This window comes from Mesocricetus auratus, unplaced genomic scaffold, assembly GCF_017639785.1.
Source record: "Mesocricetus auratus isolate SY011 unplaced genomic scaffold, BCM_Maur_2.0 Super-Scaffold_100006, whole genome shotgun sequence".
Taxonomy (NCBI): Eukaryota; Metazoa; Chordata; class Mammalia; order Rodentia; family Cricetidae; genus Mesocricetus; species Mesocricetus auratus.
The window spans coordinates 18,470,364-18,492,916 of NW_024429190.1; the positions used below are offsets into that span (position 1 = coordinate 18,470,364).

Genomic DNA, 22,553 nt, shown 5'->3' on the forward strand with positions numbered 1-22,553 from the left:
CTCACAGACTTCCATATCCCCAGCTACTCAGCCTTATTATAACCCGGATGCTCTCACTATGCCCCCCCCTCTCTCCTGCTATCTCTACTATTCTCTCCCACTCTCCCTCTACCCAAGCCCTGGCCATGTCCAGTCTGCTTCTTTCTCCCTCTGCTCTGGACTATTCCAGATGCCTCTAGCTGTCCTCTCCCTCACATCTACAATAAAAACCCTTAATCATATCATGGCAGTTGCTCCACTGGGTCCCCTCACTTATAGAAACACTGGGACAGTGGCAGCTCTCTGCAGAGCCACGGATGCTCACAGCTCAGGCACAACACTGGCTATGCTGCTCTGATGCTTGTGTGAGGAAGCCCTTGTTCTGATCTATCTTGTTACAAACAGTTGTTTGAGAAGCTACTCCTTCTCCCATGTCTGGGAGAATCAGGACTGACTTGTATCCAACATCTGGATATCTTTGCAGTGACAAGTAATTCTTCACAGGGTCTCCTGAACACCCAGAGACACAATTCAAATGAGTTATTGTCCTGACCCTTGGCGTCAATTGGCAGAGATGGGTTTTAATGTTCACATGAAGTGAGGAGCCACTGTCCTGGGGTGAGGAAGCAGGACTTCAGGCTATCGGCATGAACCTTGGCTACCAAATTTGCAGGGAACAGAGGTAGTCCCTCACTAGCCCACCAGTTTCTGTGTGCTAGCTGTCACCCCAAACCCCCAGTGTTCCTGGATTTGTCACACAGGCTCCCTCTCCTTTGGGTAGCCATTGTCACCCAGACCTAGTCACAGTTGGATCACACTCTTGGTTAAGAGTATTATTTATTGTCACTGCAACTCACTGGTTTTTAGTACCACCATGCTCTCTGCCTTCCACTCACAGAGAGACAGCTTCCAGCCCCTACCCACACTCCGTATATATTTTCCTGTAGAAGCTATTCTCCAGCTGCACGGCATCGGAACCTCCCACCCGCTCCTCTGGCTTTCACCGCCCCTCTTCCCTAGTTTCCATTCTCTGCAGTGACATAGCTGTGGACATCCTCAGCAGGTTGAAAGCCAGTGGTGGGAGTCACTGGGCATGACATTCTGTACAGCATTGTAATGTGGCCGTGAAGAGGGCTGAGCCATCTCACTGAATGCATCTGGACACTGGTAGGCAGGAGCCTGGAGCCTGTGAGGTCTGTAGGGCTAGCTAGCATGTCCCATTCTGCCTGATCCATGTAGCACCCTGCCTCCCCCCCCCCCCGCCGCCCCCCCACCTCCCCCCCCTACCCTGCACCTCATTTCAAGGAGTGGAGCTGACTGCCTTTGCCTTGACCTCTGTGTGAACTGAAGGTGATATGACCTGACAGTTTCAGGCCCTTGTGACATGAGAGAGGAAGCACCTGGGACACTCAGAGTCACAGAGCCATGGAGCCGGGGATGCCCCACCTCACCAAGTCAGCATGAGCAACGACACTCACTTCCCGTTTTTCAGGTTGTCCCAGGTTACCTATTGCGGTGGTTCTAACATGCTGAAACATCCAGGAAAAGCCCATATAACAAACAACAGGCACCTTCTAGATGGTTCCTTCTCTCCATGGAGATGTGCGGACTCTTTGGATAAAAAGAGCCTATGTTGTTAGTCTGGACAGGAGGCATCTGTGAGGCCATCCTCTTTGGGGATGTGTCCTGAGGAGCCCCAACAGGGGGAGGGCAGGTGGCTTTCCAAGTCTCAATTTCGGTGTCCCAAATGCCTCACTCTTAGCTTCTGGTGCAGTGTTTTGATGAGGCAGTATGTTACACAATCATTCTAGCCCTTCACCGCTGTGAGAGGACCGAGGAGAAAGCAAAGCCACACCCCCACACAATGACACTGGAGCAGAGAGGTGCTCGCTGGGAATCCACTCTCCTTAAAGTATGTGTCATGATCCCTCTGCTGTCACCTATGGCTCCTATATCTGCTATTGGCTATAAACACAGTGGCCATGGGCTAAGAGATGCGGTCTGACTTTCTTTGCCAACATATGTGTATTAGTGACTTTTCTGGTGGGGAACCAAGTTGACAAGAAGTAACTTAAGAGGATGGTTTCTGTTTTATTTGGGCTCATGGTGTGAGAGGATACAGTCTGCCATGGTGGGATTCATGGATGTGAGACTCCTCATAGTGTCACAGATCAAGAAGAAGAGAGCAAATAGGGACCTGAGCTGTGACCCCTGAGACCTGTCCCTGACCAGCACTACTACCTGGGACCATGTGCCCTAACACATGACCCTGTGGCGGATAGTCACATTCAAAGTACAGCACCTGGAGCTAGACAGCGCTGACCGGGTTGTGCTTGCTGGACATAGTGGGCAAAACCATGGTCTGGGAATCTCAGTTCACATGGCAAATCTGACTCTAAACATGGGCAGGCCCTTGAGGCAGCAGATTTTCCTGGATTGCCTGATAGCTGCACCTGCCATTACTCTTTATAGAGGGGAGATGGGAAGGCAGAATTGGTCAGAGGTGTGGGGGTGGGAAAGGAGAAAGAGAGAGAAAGTCAAATAGACTGTATATATTGTGACTCTGAAAATGGAAGAAGAAGGCCACAAGCTAAGGAAAGGAGGCAGCTCCCAGAAAGCTGGGAAAACAGAGGAATGGATTCTCTCCTGGTGTGGCCAGGAGGAATGGGCCTGATTTGATTTGAGGACCTCTGACCTTGTAAACTGTACAATGACAAGTAGTTTGGAGCCTCTGGTTGTTAGTGCTGTGATTTGTTTTGTCCAGCAGTGACAAGAAAGGGATACGCTGGAGAGATGTAATTCATTTATATTATGCTTTTCCCGGGGATGGGTTCTTTCCACAGACAGTGATCTATGGCTCTATCTAGAGGCCTAGGAGGAAAAGGCTTGCTCATGTATTAAACATCTTCCGGGTGCTCACCTAGGCTTCATCCCTGCTGGGTAGAGCTTACTTGCCCTCGCTTCTTGGGGCTTAAGTACCTAGAACTTGGGGTTCAGACAATTGGTGCTCAAATCTCCTTTCTACGGCTTCTAGTTATGAACCTTTGGGGAAATGTCTCAGTGTCTCTGTGCTTAGCCATGGGGCCCGAAGGACATCTGCTGGCCCCAGAAGGTGCTAATGTGTGCACCCGATCAGGATCACAGCCGAATGCATAGTCAGACCAGGGTGAGCAGATGGTTCAGATTGCTTGCTGTAGGTACATGGTGACATCGAGGTGGGAAGCCAGGCCTCTGACTTAGTCCAAAGCTTTGTCCTGTGTGAGGGAAAGTATGTGAACCAGGAAGGTGAAAACGGTCTTCACCCTGCAGCCCACCAGACAGATTTTGCTGGCACACTTCTGTGCAGCCGGGCTTGAAGACACTGGCAGAATTCATCCGTTACAGGATACACAGATGGGAAATTAAGTCCTGGTGGAGGAGAAGGGTCTGCCCAACAATGTCCTGGCTCTCCATCTAACTGCCTCGATAAGCATGTACATGACATGTCCTTAAGGCTCTAAGTCTCAGGAAAACAGTGCATCCCTCCTCTCCTTTCAGAACAAGGAGGGTCTGATACACCTGACCTTGAACTTGTCTGGGGGAAGAAAGACAACCCTGGGCCTAGGCTGAGCTCTTGACTCCCCACTCCATACTGTCCTTCTCTCTTAACCAGACCAATGCAAAATGGCAATAAATGGCTAAGGAACAAAGTGATCTCATTTTACACCAGCCTTTCCAAAAATAGAACCCGGAGATGTTGAAATTAGGCAGAATGTGTGGCTGCTATCTTCCTAGGCGGCCGTGTCCCCTTTCCTGGACAGGAGCCTTGCTGCCACTCTCTGCCACCTGAGCATCACCGCGCACCACAGCAGAAGCAGACTCTTGTTGAGCAGGTATAAGTAAATGCTGTGCTCCATCATCTGGGCTCTTGGGGGGGCCCTCCCCAGTACCCTTCCCTCTCTCTGATGCTCTCAGTGCTGTGTGCCTGGAAGTCTGTCTGCATCCTTAGTGGATGAAGAATTAGTCACAGTCTGAGGTGAGGTATCCCACTTAGTTCCCCAGAAGCAATCACACTCAGCTCCCTCACTTCTCAGATTTGGGGATTTTACCTCCTGGAACATCGGAGAGAGCTAGAGGCCTGGGATCTCCAGGTAGGTCTCAGCTCAGGCTCTGATAAGACTGCTTCTAGCTGAATCATTTTGGTTCTCTGTACCTTTGACTTCCTGTGTCTGTTTATTGAGAGCCATGATGCTTTATTTCCAGGGACTCACAGTAGGACAACAGGTGGCAGTGCAAGGGACAACCTTGCTGGCTGTGTGGACAAGCCCGCTCCACTCTATCCCATTCTACAGAGGTGGGAACTGGGCACCTGCCCAGTTCTGCCGATGTTCAAAGGCACAGCCTCAGTGGAGGCTTACATTACAGAGCTGGGGTCTGAGGTCAGACATCCAGGGAGCTCACACTCTGCGCCACCCACATACTGGCCTTCCTCGGTTTCTCTGTTGATGCTGGTGTGCATGCGTTGGGGTGGGGGAGTGTACTCACGGCATTGAGTCCACATAGCTGGTAGCTGGCCATGGTGATGATGACAGTGATCACCTGCCAGCGGACAAAAGGTGCCCTCAGCAGCTCCAGCACGGACAGCAGATGGAGGTTCCTCTGCACACGGCTTTCGGCCAGGACCTCCTCCAGCTCTTGGGAGACATCTGCTTTGCCCAGAAATGTTTGGAAGGCTGTGAAGAAGGACCGACAGGTATTGGGATGTTGGCCCTCTAGGGTGCTGGCCCTGAATGGATGGGCCCCACTACCTTGGACATACACTTGTCAGGGGCCACATGGAGTCTATACAAAATCGTGTTTGGAAATGGGGAGATAGGAACCCAGAGACATACACCAACTTTCCTGAGGTCACCAACTGGGCTGAGAAAGAACCTGAGTCTCTTGATCACCCCCCCTACACACACACACACAGGAAAGCAGAGCATGCCCAGTGTTCAAATCCATCTCCGGGACAGTTGTCCCATTTATTTTCTATTTTCAGCCCTGCCCCTCACACTGGGGAAAACCTTGCTTAGAGCTCCCACATCAGAACTGCTATCCCAGTGAAATTCATTGGGCACCTCCTGTTTGCCTGACCCATTCTCACTGGGTATCTGGAGGGATTGCCAATGGCCATCTGGCTGAAGTTTCCTGTATGGGTGAAAGAGGACTGAACCTAATGACCCTCATTGAAGTCCTTTCCACGTGACCCTCTGGACCGTAGATGTCTCAAACAGAAGAGTGAAGACCCACACGCTCTCTTGATGGATGCATTTCCAAGCCAAGCATCGCAAATATCCAGTCATGGGAAGAACTGTATTTTAACCCTTGTACAAGCAGACCACTGAGATCATCACAGCCAGATCACACAGCATGCCTTCAGAGCAGTTTTCCCCCTACAGGGAAAGGCAGCAGTGGTGGTGGCTCCTGTGGACAGTCCATTCCAGACACAGTGGGCAGTGTCCTTAATGACATGACTCTGCCTCTCAGGTGTGTGAAAATGCTCTTTTTAAGCAGAAAAGCAAAGTGGCTAATCCAACTCCAGATTTTCTAGGCAGCAAGCCCAGAAGGGCTTCAATGGCACTGCAAGCTGCTTCCAAGCATCTCTTTGAAAGATGTGATTTAATGCTTTTGCCAGCACCAATTAAGTGTACAGGTGAGAAGTAGCTGGATTTGCACTGCACACTAAACCACTGTATTTTGAATTTTTCTTCCAAGTTCAAGATGTAACATCCATGTCATAAAACAGACCTAGAGTTTGCTAGCAGGAAAATATTTCTCTCGCTTTCTTGATATGCATATTTCCATTATTTCCATTACAAAATATGGGAAACTCACCGGCCCCCCGCCAGCATTTCACCTTGAAGTTAATACAATGCACAGAGTGCATCATAATTTTCCTCCGCAGCCTTGTCCTTGCTAACATCACCAGGGTCTGAGTCTCTCACTCTCTGCACCTTCTCTCCCCAGCATCCTCTCTAAGGCTTGGATCTCTAAGTCCCTCCTCCCCCACACACCATCACCTTCTGCCAGCACTAGGAGGTGCCTGGCAGAGAACAGGTGCCAGGGTGACATTTGTTAGCATGGCTCAGATGGTAAATCTAGGACCTTTCCCCACAATGGGAATCTCCACTTTGGTACCAAGGGCATCATGGGCTGAGTTGCTTCAGTGGGGGACATTGGTTGACACCATCCCTGGATTCTGCCCACAGCTGTGATAATCTAAAAGACCTCTGGCTATTGTTAAGCATCTCCTGGGGTGAGACAAAGAGCAAGAGGCTCTCCTTGCTCCTCCCAGAGGGACACACACACACACACACACACACACACACACACACACACACACACACACACACCTGTTCCACCCTCCAGCATACCCCTCTCTCCCTCCCTTCCGGGGCAGGGCAGTTCTTCCAGACCCCAACCACTGGGCCACCTTTTTGCTCACTGATTTGCAGCCATGTTTGACCTGGATGACTCCTGCTTTCTATAATTGCTCTGAATGATAGCACTGTTGTTGGGGCTCTGCTAAAGCAGAGTTTGGGGCTCTTGCTGTAGCATGAGACCCTCTCCAACAAGAGATTGTTTTTAATGAGAATGACAACCTAGGGCTAAACAGTATGGGGGTGGGGTCCTGAAGGGTGTCCCCAGCAGCTAGAGGAAGGGAACCTTCAGCAGCTGAAGAACATCCTGGAATTTGAGCAATGCAGACACCCATCTGCACATGTGCCTATTCCTCTGTGTTCTCTGGAATTTCAGTGCTGGCCACCTTCTTGTTCATCGAGCTTCAGCTTGGTTATCTTCTCCTCCAGAGAACAGTAAGCACAGGAGTGCAGGCATGGGGTCTGGGATTGGGGTGAAGGTCTAAGAACATCCTGTTTCTAAGGCCAGGATGTGGGTGCTATGGTTAACTTCACTGACCATTTGAACTGGACTTAGAACCATCTAGGAAACAAACTTCTAGGCATGCCTGTGGTGGTTTCTGGATTGACTTAACTAAGGCAAGAGAAGAAGAGGGAAGACCTACCCTGAGTGTAGATGGTACCCTTCTATGACTTAGGAGCCCAGACTGAAGAAAATGGGGGAGAGGAGAAAGTGGGGTGAGCATCGGCATTCATGTCTCTCTGCTCCCTGGTCCCCAGAGATGTGAGAAGCAGCCTCATGCTCCTGCCACATGCCTTCCTTGCTACGATGGACTGTACCCTCTGACCATGACCCAGAGCAAATGATTCACCCCTTATAGTGCTGTCAGACAAGTAAGGAATACAGAAGCCTCCTCATGACCACACACCCCTATTCAAACCCTGGATTTACCACTTCCTTGAAGTTTCTGGGCCTCAGTTTTCTCACCAGGAAACTGGACATAATGACATTGGGGTTGTTGCTAGTACTGAATGCCAACACACACACATCATTAGAGCACTACATGGCTTCTACTGAGCAATGGGCACTATAAACAGGGGCTGGGAATACAGCTCAGTGAGAGAGCCCTTGTCTAGCATGTATAGCATATAGCAAGTGTAAGGTGCAAGATTTGACTGATATATATATATATATATATATATATATATATATATATATATCCTTCTCTTACCTGTCCTTTCCCTTCCTTTTCTTTGTCCAGACAGTGGGTACAAAATGCTGTAATCTTCTGTTGTGGCTTAAGTTGTATACCTGCTATCATATGGTACCTGTGAATATGAGCTCTGGAAACACCTGGGGGGTGTGTGTGTGTGTGTGTGTGTGTGTGTGTGTGTGTGTGTGTGTATGGTGGGGTCACCCTGGGGGCCTGGTTCGTCTGATTCCTGTCCTTGTAGGCAAAAGAGAACAGAGAACAGACGCTGAGACTCAGTGAGAATGTAAGGATGGAAGAGGCAGGGGATGCAGCTGCCAACCAAAGCACACTGTGGGTGCGGGAACACTGGGGATAATGGAAGACTAGGTAGGCGGGAGCACTGAGGTTTCAGGGAGAGTAAGGATGCCTGAACACTGAGGACGCTGGGGTACTGAGGATATGAAAGACTAAGGGTGCCAGGGCACTGAGGATACTGTGCACCGTCACCAGCGAGCAGAGGAGTATGGCTCTGCTGGTACTTCGACTTCATACTTCTGGTTCCCAGAACAATTGTACAGTTAGCTGATGTACAGTTAGTTGCTCTGTGCTGGAAGCATATGATACTGCACTGTGGTGATAGCCATACTTTATCTCTTTGAGCACTCTTGACCTCTTCCAGAGCAAGGCCCAGAGTGTTCTAGAAGCTTCTTCCTCATGACAAAGCAGGCAAAGCAATGTCACATGGAACATTCCCAATGTTTCTTTGTGATGAAGTGCAGAGATGCTCTGAGCTTTTCGCCTTGCACAGCACAGGACTAAAGATTTCTAAAAATAGGAGCTTTGTCAAGTCATTCCTTTTTAACCACTACTGGTATTTAAGAGTGGGGCATCATGGGACTTCCAGTGCAGGCTCGAGGTCTCTTCATTGTCACAGTTGTGAAGGAGTATAGAAGGAGATGTTGAGGTTCTATGGAGCTTTATACATTTTACTGTGACTGTGCCTGGAATCTCATAGCCTATATAATGGTGAGGGAGACCCCACAGTGTGGAAAAGCCAACAGGCCATCATTGTTTTCCTTTGTGATCAGCACAGAGTGATACATTGCTTTTTTACAGTTTACTAGTCAGTGAATTGGATAATGATTAGCAAATTGGAGGATGATAATTTTGTCTTTTGATTGAATTAATGCACAGCAAATACACAGGTATTTTATAAAGAACCTGCCTTGTATTCAAGGTGTGGTGGTTGGTGTGTGTCTGTAACCCCAGACCTGGTGAGGAGGAGGTGGGGGGGCACCAGGAGCTCAGGTCATTCATCGTGGCTACTGTGGTGGTCTGAATGGCATGTTCCCCACAGGCTCATGCATTCGAATACTCGGTCCCCAGTTGATGGTGCTGTTTGGGGAGGTTTAGGAGGTGCGGTCTTGCTGGAGGAAGTGTGTCACTGGGAGTGGGCTTTGAGAGCATTAAGGCCTTGCTCTGCTGTTCTTTCTGCTCTGTGCTTGTGGTTCAAGATGTGAGCCCTAAGCTTCTGCACTGGCTGCCGAGCCTGCCGCTTGCCACTGAGCCTGCTGCTGGCTACCTGTGTGCCTGCCGCTTGATGCCGAGCCTCCCTGACATGACAGGCTGTTAGCACTCTGAGGCTGTAAACCCAAATAAACCCCTTCTTCTATGAGTTGCTTTGATCATGGCGCTTTATAACAGCAACAGGAAAGTAACTTACACAGTTATAGAGTTATAGAGGCCAGCCCGGGGCTACAAGAGACTGAGTCAAAAAAACAAAAAACCACACAAACAAAAAACTGTCTCCTCAAAGAAACTGAAGATTTAAAAACCAACAGTGACAGCACAAACCAAGATGTGACACAGTGGGGACACTACCTGTACTCCAGTTATAAGGCACTGCAAGCTTCAAGACATTGACTGACTAATGCCTGGCAGAGAGCATAAAATTAACAAATAATTAATAATAATACCTCAAAGTAAGGGGCACAGTTCTGCAGGAGTGTAGAATTTTTAAATGGAGTCATGCAATGAAATGAGATCTTTAGAAATGTTTCTGTTTGGTAATCAAAATTGTGAGCTCAGACTGACAATAAGAATTCTTGTATCTGTATGCCTAAAACAACACCAGGGCTCGGGAGATGGCTCAGTGGGTGAGGAGCTTGCCAAGAAAGCAGGAAGATCTGAGTTCAGATCCCTGAACCCAGGCAAAGCCAGACACGGTAGTGTAATGTCTTGCACTCCCATGGCAAGACAGGAGGTGGAGACAGAAACCTCAGCTGACCCTGGCACACGCACACACACACACACACAACCCACCAGCAGCAAACAGGGACCCTGTGGGGGACTGGTGTATGACCACTAGTGTGTGTGTGGGGGGTGGTAATAAAACCCCTAGCATTTTGCAAAGAGGTTTTGTTTTCATTACTGCTTTAAAATAATCTGAGTGAGTTCTGTGAGCTTTGCAAAATTGCAGTTGTCTGTGTAACAAGTGAACTTCCTTTTACTATTTCACCAGGATGACTTATTGACACAGGGAAAGATGGAAGTTTAGAGCCATGTTTCTGCTTTCCCCAGATGCTTTGTTCTGGGGATGGAGCTGTGCAGTAAATGAGATGCATTGGGTCAGCAGCCTCCCTTGCCTCCTCCTTCTATAGGGCTCTGTGAGTTCATCTTACTGCCAAGGTCAATACTGAAACCAATTTGGCCTCTGCTTGTTCACTTTAGAAAAGAAACAAGAGCTCTCTCTCTCTCTCTCTCTCTCTCTCTCTCTCTCTCTCTCTCACACACACACACACACACACACCATATTCTACAGACTTCTTGCCTTCATTTAGTTCACCTGTAACTGACCCCTGAGGTGACAAGGCTAGTGTTGATTCTACAGGTGAGAGGAGGAAAGGGGCTTGGCCTGAGAAGGGGTGCCTGAAAGCATAGCTTGGGGGGGGGGTCTGTGTGAGGAGTTTGCAGATGTGAAAGCTAGAGGGCCAACAGCACAATACATGTCATGGGGGACCTGCCTGGGACAGACTGGTGGGTCTCTCTGGACTTCTGAACAACCCCTGCAGGAATAGTTCCCAGTATGTCCCCATAGGGAGGCTGGATGCTTATCTGAGGGGAATTAACTCTCCACACATTCACAGTGCAGTGTACATGGGCTGGATGGGCTCCTGACTGTGAAGAACATATGGTGTGTTGGAGGCTGGGAATTGTCTGGTCACATCCGTGCTCACAACTGTCTCACAGCTGGGTGGCAATTGCAGTGGACCATTGGCAAATGAGCCAGGGACAGATGAGGCTAGGAGCATCACTGGGGCTAGATGCTCCTGAAGTATGGTCCCTGGGAGCTACCTTGGTTGACATGAGCTACTGGAATGAATAGTGAGGGCTGGGGCTTAGACAGTCTTGCAGTCTGGAGGCAAAAGTCTGAATAGAGGGTACCATTGAGTTGGTTCTCTGGGCTGTTGTATGGCTGCCCATCCCATGTGTGTTTGCGTTTGTGTGTGTCTGTGTGAGTGTGTGTGTATGTATGTGTGTGTGTGTGAGAGAGAGAGAGAGAGAGACAGAGACAGAGAGAGACAGACAGACAGACAGAAACAGAGACACACACAGAGAGAAATAGAGACAGAGAGGATGAACACTCTTGTCTCTCTTGTAAAGACACTAATAGTATCCTTGGTGCCCCACCTTCAAGGCAGCATTTAATCTAATCACCTACCAAGAGCCTGGCTTCTGAATGCCATAGTTCCGGGGCTTAGGACCTCAATATGTGAATTTGGGAGCATGCAAACCTTTAGTCTCTAACAAGATCTTGGCAGGAGCTCTGACGTGAGGGCATCGCTCGGCAGAGGAACTTTCTGACTCACGTGTCTAAGGATGGGCTGGCTTTGGAGACTGAGTTCTCCACCCCCAGAAGTGTACAGGGGCATGGTGATGACCTCAGAGGTGTTGTGGACCCAGGCAACAGGAAGACAGATGGGCAAGGGGATCTCTGACTATGTGCCGGCTATGTGGATGATGGGACCATGTGAAGTGACAGTTTCTGAGAGGGAGGATAGGACAGAACAGACATCTTCCATTTTAACTCTTTGCCTCCGGGGAGGAAGTGGTCTCAGCTACCTGTAATTGACAGCTCATCTCAGAAAGACATTAGCCTGTGGAGAATGGCCCTCCATGAGGCCATTTACCCATGTCATTGAAAAGTGGTTCATCCCAGGCCTCTCCTAGGACACTCCCCACACCCTTCCTTATTTGACAGCAAGCAGTCTCCCATAGCTCTCACATCATTCATTTTCTTAGCCACACTCTATTCATTAGCTCTAAAGAATTTGCAAAAGGAGAAGATGTTCATTTCACATCTGGAATGAAGTCTCTTGGGTGGCCCAGTCAGCTTCTGGGCTGGAAGTGGTGAAGGATTCAGATCTAGTGCCACCTACAGACTCGCTATGACCAAGGCAGAGCCGGAACCCTGGAGAATCCAGAGCCTGACATTAGCTGTACCTACTATGTGTTATGCACCTCACAGACCTTCTCCATATTGTAACAGCCTTGGAAGGTGGGTGCTGCTATGTGCAATGCCCTCCAGGGGCTTAGGGAATGCCCATATGACCTCAGGAAAATCAGCTATCTGATCATTTTTTCCTCACACCTCACAAGAACATGAGAAAATTCCATAGAGCAGAGAGGCTAAGAGGAGACTTGGTTCAGTTCCATTTAGCTTCAGCTTTTGTGGTGGGATGGGTCACAGACACCTAACAGCTAAGAGAAGCAAGTGGGTAGCCAGAGAGACAGTGCTAAGGGGGCTATATGAGCCACACCAGACCACTGCCCACTCCGTGCTTACTGCCTTTTAACACTTAGGAGACTAAGGAACCGTGGGATCAAGTTCTGAAGAAGAGTGGGGATTTCCACTCTTACATTGCTGGGACTCTGTGTGGGTGATGCAAGCTCAGGTCAAGCTCAGGTCAGGTGATGGCAGAGGCAGGAGGTGGTCAGAGACAAGATGACCTGTACAAGAGTTTAGGGCCACCTCTAAGCAGAGGGAAAGCCCTCTTCCTCTAGGACTGCAGGTGATCCGACTATTGCTTTCCCTGGAATGGCCACTAATGACGTTCATGTCTTCACAGGTGTGGCTTTAAGTGGGCAAAATATCATGACGGCCACATGCTCTTGCAGGATGGGAGAGAAGGAGCTGGGTTCTACTGCAGCTCTGCCTCTGTCCCTGTGTGCCTGGACAGTCACGTGACAGCTGGATATGTGGCTATCTTTACAAGGAATTACAATGAACATAACAGAGAACTAATGCTTCCGGAGGGCCACTCTGAGCTGAGGTACATTTGAGTATTGACCCTCATGAATGACAGCAATGGGAAGATTGAGCAAGAACACTGGTTTAGCTGGGCGTTGGTGGCACATGCCTTTAATCCCAGCACTCTGGAGACAGAGGCAGGCAGATCTCTGTGAGTTCGAGGTCAGCCTAGTCTACAGACTGAGTTCCAGGACAGGCTCCAAAGCTACATCCTGTCTCGAAAAACAAAACAAAAACAACACTGGTTTAAATAAATCAAATAAACACACGCCATTCCTTTCTGGTCTGCAGGTGCTTGATCTAGCCACACATGTTCACAGGCTTAGCAGCAACCTAACTGCACACATTCCACATTTATCCTCATGCCAATCACCTTTGGAGACATTCAGCATCCACCTCCTTCAGGAAGCTCTCCTTGCTCTCCCTTGGGACCTTGCTTCTCTCCTGTGACTCGTGGCACAGGTTGACACTACTCTGATCTGTGAGGGCATCACGTTCCTGATGGACCCTCTTACCAACTACAGGATTCAGCACTCAGGACCCTGCCTGACTTTACTCCTTATCTTCTCCTTGGGGTTCTGTGTCCTGGGACGTTGATGAGAGAGTCAATGGAGAAACCAATTCATTCTTTTTCTGTAGCTGCCAGGAAGCTCTGAGGTGGCTCTTCCTAGAAAAATGACATTTCCTGTGGCCCAGCCATTGTCAAATCCAGGTTGGAAGTTCATTGTGCCAGTTACATAATTAACCCAATGAGCTCAGTGCCACAGATGGGGCACCCAGGTGAGTCTCCTTGACTGTTCTTCACTCCTGTGGCTGCCTGTGTTGCCTGGCCCACAGGCCCATCCTACCGCCTTGAAAGCCAATCTCCTTCAATCAAATCCTTCTCATGGGATGTCTCCCTGCCTCTAGTTCTATTTTCTAGAAGAATCTGTGTGGTTGTATTTTCCCCTCTTAGCCAGACACCCTTCCGGTCTGAATCCAGCTGATTGGCAGCACTGATTGCATCAATGACCTCCATTCCTTTGTCTTTTGCTGCCTTTAGTCTGACTGTCGGCAGGATGGGGTTGAGAGCCACCCAGGGGATTAATACATCTCACTCTGGGCATGTCTCGGAGGATTGGCTCAAGAGGGCTCTGAGATGATGAACGGTTTCACCTATTGGTGGGTTTAAAATGTGAGAAGACTATTGGGACACGTTGGAAGACTCAGCTCTGGTTCCTGCTCATCACAGTGTGAATTGCTTTGCTCCATCCCACTGTGATGGATGGAGGCCTCTGAAACTGGCCTTCTCCTTACGTTGTTTGTATTAGGTGTTCAGTCACAGGGCCGAAAAGGCTGATGAACACACTGTGACTTAACCCCAGGCTCAGGCTCTGGGAAGTAGGAAGTAGACCCTCTTTAATGAGGGGATGCTGGGGTTCATTTCTCTGCCTTCCATACTAGCACTATGAGGACCTCAAAACAGTGGGGATCATTTGTAGAGCCACAGGAAGGGAGCTCGGGCAGTGCCCTGTGCCACTTCTCCTGCTTAGTCAGAGGGACCAGGCCATGGAGGAGATGGAGACATCGTATGCCCATGGGGTGATGAGAGCCGACACTGTCCCAGCAATGGACAGCTGATGACCTCATCAGGCTTTGGAAGGTGATAGTCTCACCAATGCTGTACCAACACACCAGGCTTTAGTGTTTCTCCTCTTATGCTCTTAATGATCTGGGAATACAAGCCTTACTTGGACCGTTGAAAACATTTGATCTAAAGCAGAGCCCAGATCCTCTGGGGTGGCGAGGGCTGAGGCCCAGATAGTCAGACCTGCGTGGACCCTCCATGCAGAGGAAGAGAAAGAAGAAGGCACAGAATGGGTACAGCTGTTGGCCTCAATGCTCTGCCTTAAAGGATGCACCATGATGTGTACATGCCTGTCCCTCTGCTATTCCCATCTCCCTGACTACCCTTCCATGCATGATGCATGGAGGCAGTTCCCAGAAACCTCTGGGCTTTCCGCTAGCTCATGCATGCTGGAGGTTTGATATCAAACTTTCAAGACATGCTGTTCACGCACCAACTCATCCCCATTTCCTGTTATGTTTCCCGTGGCTGCTTATATAGAGTCATAAGCTATTAGCCTCTGGAGCCTCCGCATGGCTCTCCCAGCTGGTCTCAATCACCATGCTACATTCTGTCTATGTGGCAGAGTGTGGCAGTAGCCAGACACCACCACTCTTCATTGCCTCTTCCTTTGGAGCAGCCCCCGACATTTGTGGTAAAAGGTGGCTGAGGAACTACATTCCCAGACTCTGTGACAGGGAGGAGAGGCTGTGAGATCATGTTCTGCCCAAGGGAACATGAGCAGAAGAGTGTGACACTGCCAAGGGGAATTCTGAACCCTCCTCTCTTGTTCACCTCTGTCTGGAATGCAAGGTGATGGCAGCTACTTTAGAAGATGATACCTAGAGGGTCTTCATCACCAGACCTCCCTAGCCCTCATCTATGGAGCGTTTATCTGCCCACCACATTTCCCATGATGATGTTTCATGTCTACTCAGTTAATAAACTGATCTTTCTCTCGGGACAGGTTTGGGCTCTTGTGTAGTGAAATATTATTTTAACAATGTAAGGATGTGTTACATTTGTTTGTGCTGCATTTGTTTGATTACGGAAACATATGTTGCATTTGTTTCACCTTGTCTGCCTAAGGCCCCTGATTGGTCTAAGGGAAAGCTGAACGACCAATAGCAGGAGAGGGATGGGCAGGGCTGGCAGGCAGAGGAAGTAAGTAGGAGGAGAAATCCAAGCAAAGGAGAGATGGAAAAGAGAACAAGGGGGAAAGAGAGGAACACACTTGGGGCCAGAAGACATCTGGCAGCCAGCCAGCCAGTCACGGAGACAGCAAGAAAGTAAGACACACAGAAAGGTAAAAAGCCCAAAGGCAAAACATAGATAAAGAGAAACAGATTAATGTAAGAGATAAGGCTGAGCATTCATAGCTAATAGTAAGTCTCCATGTCATGATTTAGGGGTTGGTTGGTGTCCTAAAAGAGAGCCTGTTACACTGTTGTCACCAGTTTCAGGCTCAGACAGTATCTCTTAAATAACTAAGACCACGGCAGGCAGTGGTGGTGCGTGCCTTTAATCCCAGCACTCGGGAGGCAGAGGCAGGTGGATCTCTGTGAGTTTGAAGCCAGCCTAGTCTATAGAGCGAGTTCCTGGACAGCTAGGGCTGTTACACAGAGAAACCCTGTTTCAAACAACAACAACAAAACCTAAGACCAAGAGCTAGGACTTGATCCCTGGCCACTGTGAACTAGAAGTGAGGCTGAGTGGAATTATGGTAGGGCCTATGGGACCTATTTAATTGCCGGCCCCAATTCATGGCCTCTCTGTGCCTATGTCCTTTGCCCTCTGAGTGTGCAGTCTCCTCCCACTGACTCTGAACTTAGTCATGTGGTTTTTAACCAACAGGATTTCAGATTAGGATATTGGAAATATGTGTGCATTTCCCATTTCCTGTCATAGAGACTGGTGATCTCCATGAGCATACCCCTGGGCTGGCTTGTTTGGCGATGAACCGCATGGAGAACCGCTGAGGCCAACCTTGGTCAGACTGCTGAGCCCTGAATAGGTAAATGAATCTTAGTTTACCCTAGGAAGAATTCTGAAGCCAACAACATTAACAGAACACACTGCTGTTCTCCAGACGCATGAGCAATAACAAATGCTGTTGTCTTGAGTTTTGAGGCATTTGTTATGCAGTATTATGGAAGAGCTGACTGTTAGGAGACCTTTTCCCCTAATATTTTCAACAGACTGGGCAAGTGTATTTCTTGCAGTGCAAGCAAGGAGGCAGGAGATAGATTGTGCATCCATTTTTCTTTTGTTGTTGTTTAAGTTCAATGCTACCATTGGCTTCTCTGTGTCATTGGCCAAGTGACCGGATGCTCAGTTTCTGTCTCTGCCTTTGTCTTAAAGCAGGACTAAAGTACAATTGGTTTCCTATGGTTGTGAAGATTTAATGAGCTAATACAGGCCAGTGCCCAGTACAGACGTGCCACTCACGGGCGGTGCCTCTCCCTCTTTTTCCTATAAAGACAGGCTCTCACTCTGTAACCTAGACTGGTCTTGAGTTCATGGGGATCCTTCTGTCTCTGCCTTCAGAATATTGGGAGTGCATGCATGCTCCACCACACCCAGACTTCTGTTTATTTGGAGACCTCGAGACTGAACGCAAAGCTCCACTCAGGCTCAGCATGCAGCGTACTACCTAGGCCCTCTACCCTCAGACATGTCTGCCCACCATAACTGACTACTGCAGTCACTCCAGGAGGGCAGGGATGCCATCTCATGCTCCTGTCTTTCCCATGGCCTGACAGAACACCCAGCATGTCAAAAACTGATTGTTTGCTGAACATCTGGTGTGAAATTGGCTATTGACATCTGGTATTGACATCTGGTGTGAAATTGCTGTTGACAGAAATACAGATCCCAGTATTCTATTTCGACTCAAGGGCAGGATCCCAGTAGCTTTGTTCTTTTTACCAGGTGGAGGTGCAGTATCATGTTTTATGACTTAAGATGTATATACTAAACAAACACACACACACTCACTCACACACACACACATGCTCGCACATTCCTACTGGCCTATGAAACCAAACTTTAGAGCCTCACTCACTCACTGCATCCCACATTGCCCATTCTGACTATACGTGATTAGCGAGTTTCCCAAGGGCCCTTTCTTAGCTGGGCAGGTGAAAGGGAGTTTTCCCAAATCAGGAGGTATCATGTCTCCATGGGAGTACTCGGGTTCTTCCATCAAGCCCAGTTGCTTTCTGGAATCAGATCGCTTAGGCTCTTTTTAGCAGCCTTCTTCATATGCCAGAGCCTCCGCTATCTGACCAGGGTCCACAGCCAGAGAGGCAAAGAGAGCAGCTGTCCCACAGCACCCAGCATGGTGCTTGCAGAGAGGCTGCTGCTTGCCCCTGTTTGGGCGCTTGGGCCTCAGCATAGCATCTTGCTGTCACCCAGGCACAGGCTGGCACTGTGTGATGAAAGGAAAGGACCCTACCTTTCATGGCTCCTGCCTCATCATGCTTTTCAAGGAGGAGGTATCGTGGGCTCTCAGGGAGAAATGGCAGGCTCGCCAGCTGGACCAAGGCAGGGACAACGATCACTCCAAACAGGTATGGCCAGGTGCTCTCCTGCAGGGAGAAGATGCTGCTGACGGAGGGGGCCTTTGCTTGATCTACTGGGGACACTGGACTGAGCAGCTTGAAGTTCACCGGAAGTCTGCTTGCTCAGCTCGTCCCCACTGCTAAGGGAAGGAACAGAACAGATGAGATAATGGTCCTGGCCCACAGCATTTTCCACACTGAGTTGGTGTGGAGTCCTCAGCATCTCCATGAGAGGGTAACCTAGGAGATCTCTGAAAAGAAAGTAGATCCTGGCAGCCAGGCCACTTGAGAAGTACCAGAGATGGCTGTTCCCCTAGCTTGGACTACCACAGCCAACCTGGGGGCTCCTTGGATCTCCTCCACTCCTCGAGCATGGCTCTTCCCATGCTGTCACGGGCATGGAGTCAGACTTGCTTGAGTGTGAACACTAGATCAAGACCCCTGTGTAGTGCCCACCATCTTCCTAGTTAATGAAGATAGGGAAGGGAAGATGGCACTGTCTCCCAGGCCTTCCCTGGGGACAGGGAGCCCTTATCTGTGGAGGACGTTCTCTTTCCAGCTGGCAGGGAAAGACAAATGGCCTCCTCCAACACACGCCATCAATTCGCTGTGTGCATGACTCCCAAACTGTGCAACTTTAATGCAGCATGAAGCATAAGTTCTTGTGCCCATCAAGGTGACATCCTTTCCTGTCTGTCACCCGGCTTTACAAATATGCTTCCACTGTGTGCCCTATGTAGGAGCAAGCCACATAGGCAGTGCTGATGGGGAGGACAAAGACTCTGGCTCCAAGATGATCTCTTGGTGTGTTTTACTTCCTAAGACAGGGAAAGGAAATAGTCCAGGAGAGAATGAGCCATGTCAAAACCTGAAGACATCACACAATGGGCAGAGGTCTGCTGGCCTATTCAGGCCCCACGAGCTCAGAGCCCTTAGGTATATGTGATGGCTTGTCGCCTGGGATGGCTCTCAGGAGAGAGAGTGTCACTGTCAGCTTTTCTGAGATCCTCTATGGAGTGCTGATGGCAGAGAGCCCAGAGCGTTCCAGACCGTACCAGGGTGCAGGAGCAGGGACCCCTGAAACACAGAGTAAGCTGGAAGGGGCCTGTCAGGGCTCTCAGCCAGTGTCAGCTCAGTCCTCATCTCCAAGGCAACTCCAGTCCTCCTCCCCTTTCTGAAGTTAGTGACTACTTCTATTCAGAGGCCAGCACAGTCCTTGCATCTCCCTTTGAAGGACAGGTGAGGTCAAACCAGGCTTTTCAGCTTGGGGAGGCTTGTGACTAGAAGACCATGCAATGAACGAAACCAGATGGTCTGTGGAAGGTCAGAGAGGGCAATTGTGGGCGAGGAGTGCCGAGGGACACAGACGGGCTCCTTTCACGGATCATGGGATATTCTGAGTGTAGATGGGCTCTGGTGGTACCATTTGTGATTATTCTAAAAACCACAGGGGTTTAGTATAAACTGACATGCAAACTACATTTCAATTAAAAATGTTAAAGCATGGTAGAAAACAATGAATAGAGTCTGTCAGTTCTGCCTGTATATTCTGTACCCACAGGTGCCACCCACCATGGATTGAAATATTCAGAAAAAAAATGTATCCATGTTGAACATTCATAGACAGGCCTCTTTCTCTGTCACCATTCCCTAAGCAATATGGTATGCTATGCAACTATTTGCATAGCATTTGCATGGCATTAAGGAGTATAATGAGTCTCAAGATGGTTTAAGATACATGGAAGGACATGTGTAGGTTACATGCAAATATCACACCACAGCATTCTGATAAGCGGTAATAACAGCCACCATAATTGAGGAAGGCCTTCAGTCTGGCCCAGGGCCACCCAGTGAGTGGTGAAGGGCCCTGCTCCTGAGCACGCAGCTCAGATCTGAATTTGTTATACTCCAATCATATTGCCATGGACAAGTACACTAAGATGTCCTGGGAGGAGCCTCAAGACCGCAAGCCAGAGGCTCCCAGCTGGAGTCAAGTGAACTGGATTTGACCTTCTGTATTTCTGATGCAAGTGGCCATCCGTGGTGCTTCTTGGTGTTATACCAAGAACTCAGTATCTCACTCTGCAGTGTCACCCAATAGCTGCCTTCTATTGAGAAACAAATGAGGGAGTGAAGTTTCTCTTATACACTGACCAGTTTCAGGGTTCCTTTTCCTGCTCCTGGAGGGTAACCTCAGCTTCAGGCTGTTTTTAGAAGTGTTTTTAAGAACATATAATCCAAAGTAACCATCTGAAGACAAGCACTGCATTCTCTCTCATGGGGATCCTATGTTCTAGCAAAGCTCGTGGGTGTGAGTAAATGTGAATAAAGACTAGGAAACTAGACAGAGTTCCACGAGAAGGGAAAAACGGGCTTTAAGGGAGGGCGGTGATGGGGGAATCATATACCATAGGACATATGACAGGGGACAGAAGTTGTGGTGGCAGTGGAGAGATGCAGGATAGAAACACGGACAGGGGAATCAAGCAAAACACGGTATGAATGAAAATGCCATAGGAAACCTGCTTCTCTGTAAACTAATTAATCAGACAGCTATACATTACTCCTCTCAGGAGGCCCACAGGCACCACAGAAGTCAGCCTGGGATGAGTCTTTGTGAGGTCAGTCAAGCTCTGAGATAATGGGAAGAGACACAGGGCCCAGCTCAGTGGCTTTGGGTCAGGGTCCTGGTACCCATTGTTCTCATCTGGACAGGTGTGGGTTATCTTGTTGACCAAGACTACATCTAACTCCCCAGGGGGAAGCCTATGAGTCTTCTAATAGCTGTGCCCTGCTCTTTCAACTGCAAGACCTCTGTTTTAAAGCCAGGTTTCTAGGCTACTTCTCCCAGACTATTGAGGGCTATTATAACCCCGCTCTGGACTACTATGAGACAGAGTAGGCATTGTGGATCTTACAGAGTCAAGTTCTTAAGTTTGTGAAACACCTACTGTGCAGGGATCCAGGAGGAACGAAGCAGGGGACCTGAAGGTGACCGTGCCACACTGGCTACTTGCAGCAACAGCTTTGATTGCTTCTAGGTGTGAAATGTAGAGACCCTGACCACCTCCAAGGTTCTTTGGAGATGCAGCAGGATACTCTTCATGTTTCTTCATACTCATGGTCTGAGTAAAGAAGACTGATATTAGTGAAAATGGGCTAAGGTCTCTGTAGCTCCATGAAAAATGACACTGCCCTGTTTTCCAATGTTCTTTCCTCCAGTGGACTGCGTTCCCCAAGAGCCACCCTAGTCTTGTATCTTGATGTATCTGCCAGTGCTTGAAGCGTGGCAGGCTGGGAGATTGAATGTGTGTTCATTTGAGGTGAGTGGTGACACAGGTCATCAATGCAGCTGCTAGTGATGAGACCCCTGAGCCATTCTCCAAGTACTTGTTTTTAAATTTAAGCCTTTCCTATATGACATCCTGTTACCAGCTGACAATTTACAGTAACACAATATTTCCCTATGCAGAATCCTTATGGTTTCAGGTCTATTGGAGAGAAATCTGAGCCCTGAAAGGTCAGTGAGTTCCCTTGAGAAGCTGGGGGACTAGCTGGATGATTGGTTAGCTCTTCTGACCCCTGTATAGACTCTTCCCTTGTTATTGTCCCTCAACTCAAAGCAAAGCAGAGCGGCGGCTCTCTCAGGCCTGGCAGCTGCTGGCTAACTAGAGAATATGAGTGACTGTTCTATTAGGCTAAATCAGTCCCCTGAGAAGAATTCAGCACCAGTCACTCAAACTCAGCTCCAACACTCACCACAGCACGACAGGGGCTCCGTCGAGGGAAGAGACAGGCGCAGGTGTCAGCCATTGTGGGAGGCAGACAACACTGAGAAACTGGGCCGTCTTGAGAAAGTCATACTTTTGAATGATCTCAGAGTGTGTAGGAGCTGGGATTCAGAAGGCAAATGGCTCCATCAGCAAACACTACAGAACTCCAGTGACCTTGCCTCTCTGCCTTCAGACACTTCCCAAGGAAGGGCCCTGGTGGCCACAGCTTCCTAGAGCCATGGGGTAGAGCATGGCTACCTGAGTAGAGTGGCAGTTTTTTGCCACCTCCAAATCTGTCGCCAAGAGTTCATTCCAGCTTCTAAAACATCTGCATTCCTTACAACCATGTGTTATTCTACATAATTTTGGTGTGTATCCAAGGTCTGATTCTACATTTGGAGGGATTCTTGTACACATTTATATTATTGTCCCATTTCCCTCTGTTACAAATAATGACATGACAGTCTAAGGACATGACCCTCACTGTGTGGTCTTTGCCAGTGCCACCTGTGGGGACCCCATACTCTTATACATACAATGCTCATTTCCCTTCCTGTTCCTATCACCATTTCTGCTTTCAAAAGGATTGGCCTGGCTTCTGCCTTGCTTGGTTCTCAGGCGATCTTATAGCAAAGACTAGCCTCCATTATTGCCTTTTTATAGAAAGGGACCCTGAGACTGGGGGACTGCTAGGAAGTCCTACAGCAAGTTGTCTGTAAACCAACTTCATTCTGGTCCTATTCGAAAG

At 48.9% G+C, this 22,553-nt stretch overlaps 1 protein-coding gene across 4 annotated transcripts in view; it reads right to left on the bottom strand.

The window, feature by feature from the left end:
* Slc2a9 (solute carrier family 2 member 9) overlaps positions 1-22,553 on the bottom strand; it is a 129,053-nt gene that overhangs the window by 45,150 nt on the left and 61,350 nt on the right. For 3 of the 4 annotated variants that reach the window (XM_013112513.3, XM_021226436.2, XM_040747018.1), the window contains 2 exons: positions 17,927-18,059; positions 4,504-4,691 (listed from right to left, as the gene is read on the bottom strand). In XM_013112513.3, the coding sequence (XP_012967967.1) occupies positions 4,504-4,691; positions 17,927-18,059 (321 nt within the window). The remainder of the gene's footprint in view (positions 1-4,503; positions 4,692-17,926; positions 18,060-22,553) is intronic. The other variant, XM_040747019.1, reaches the window with a different exon arrangement.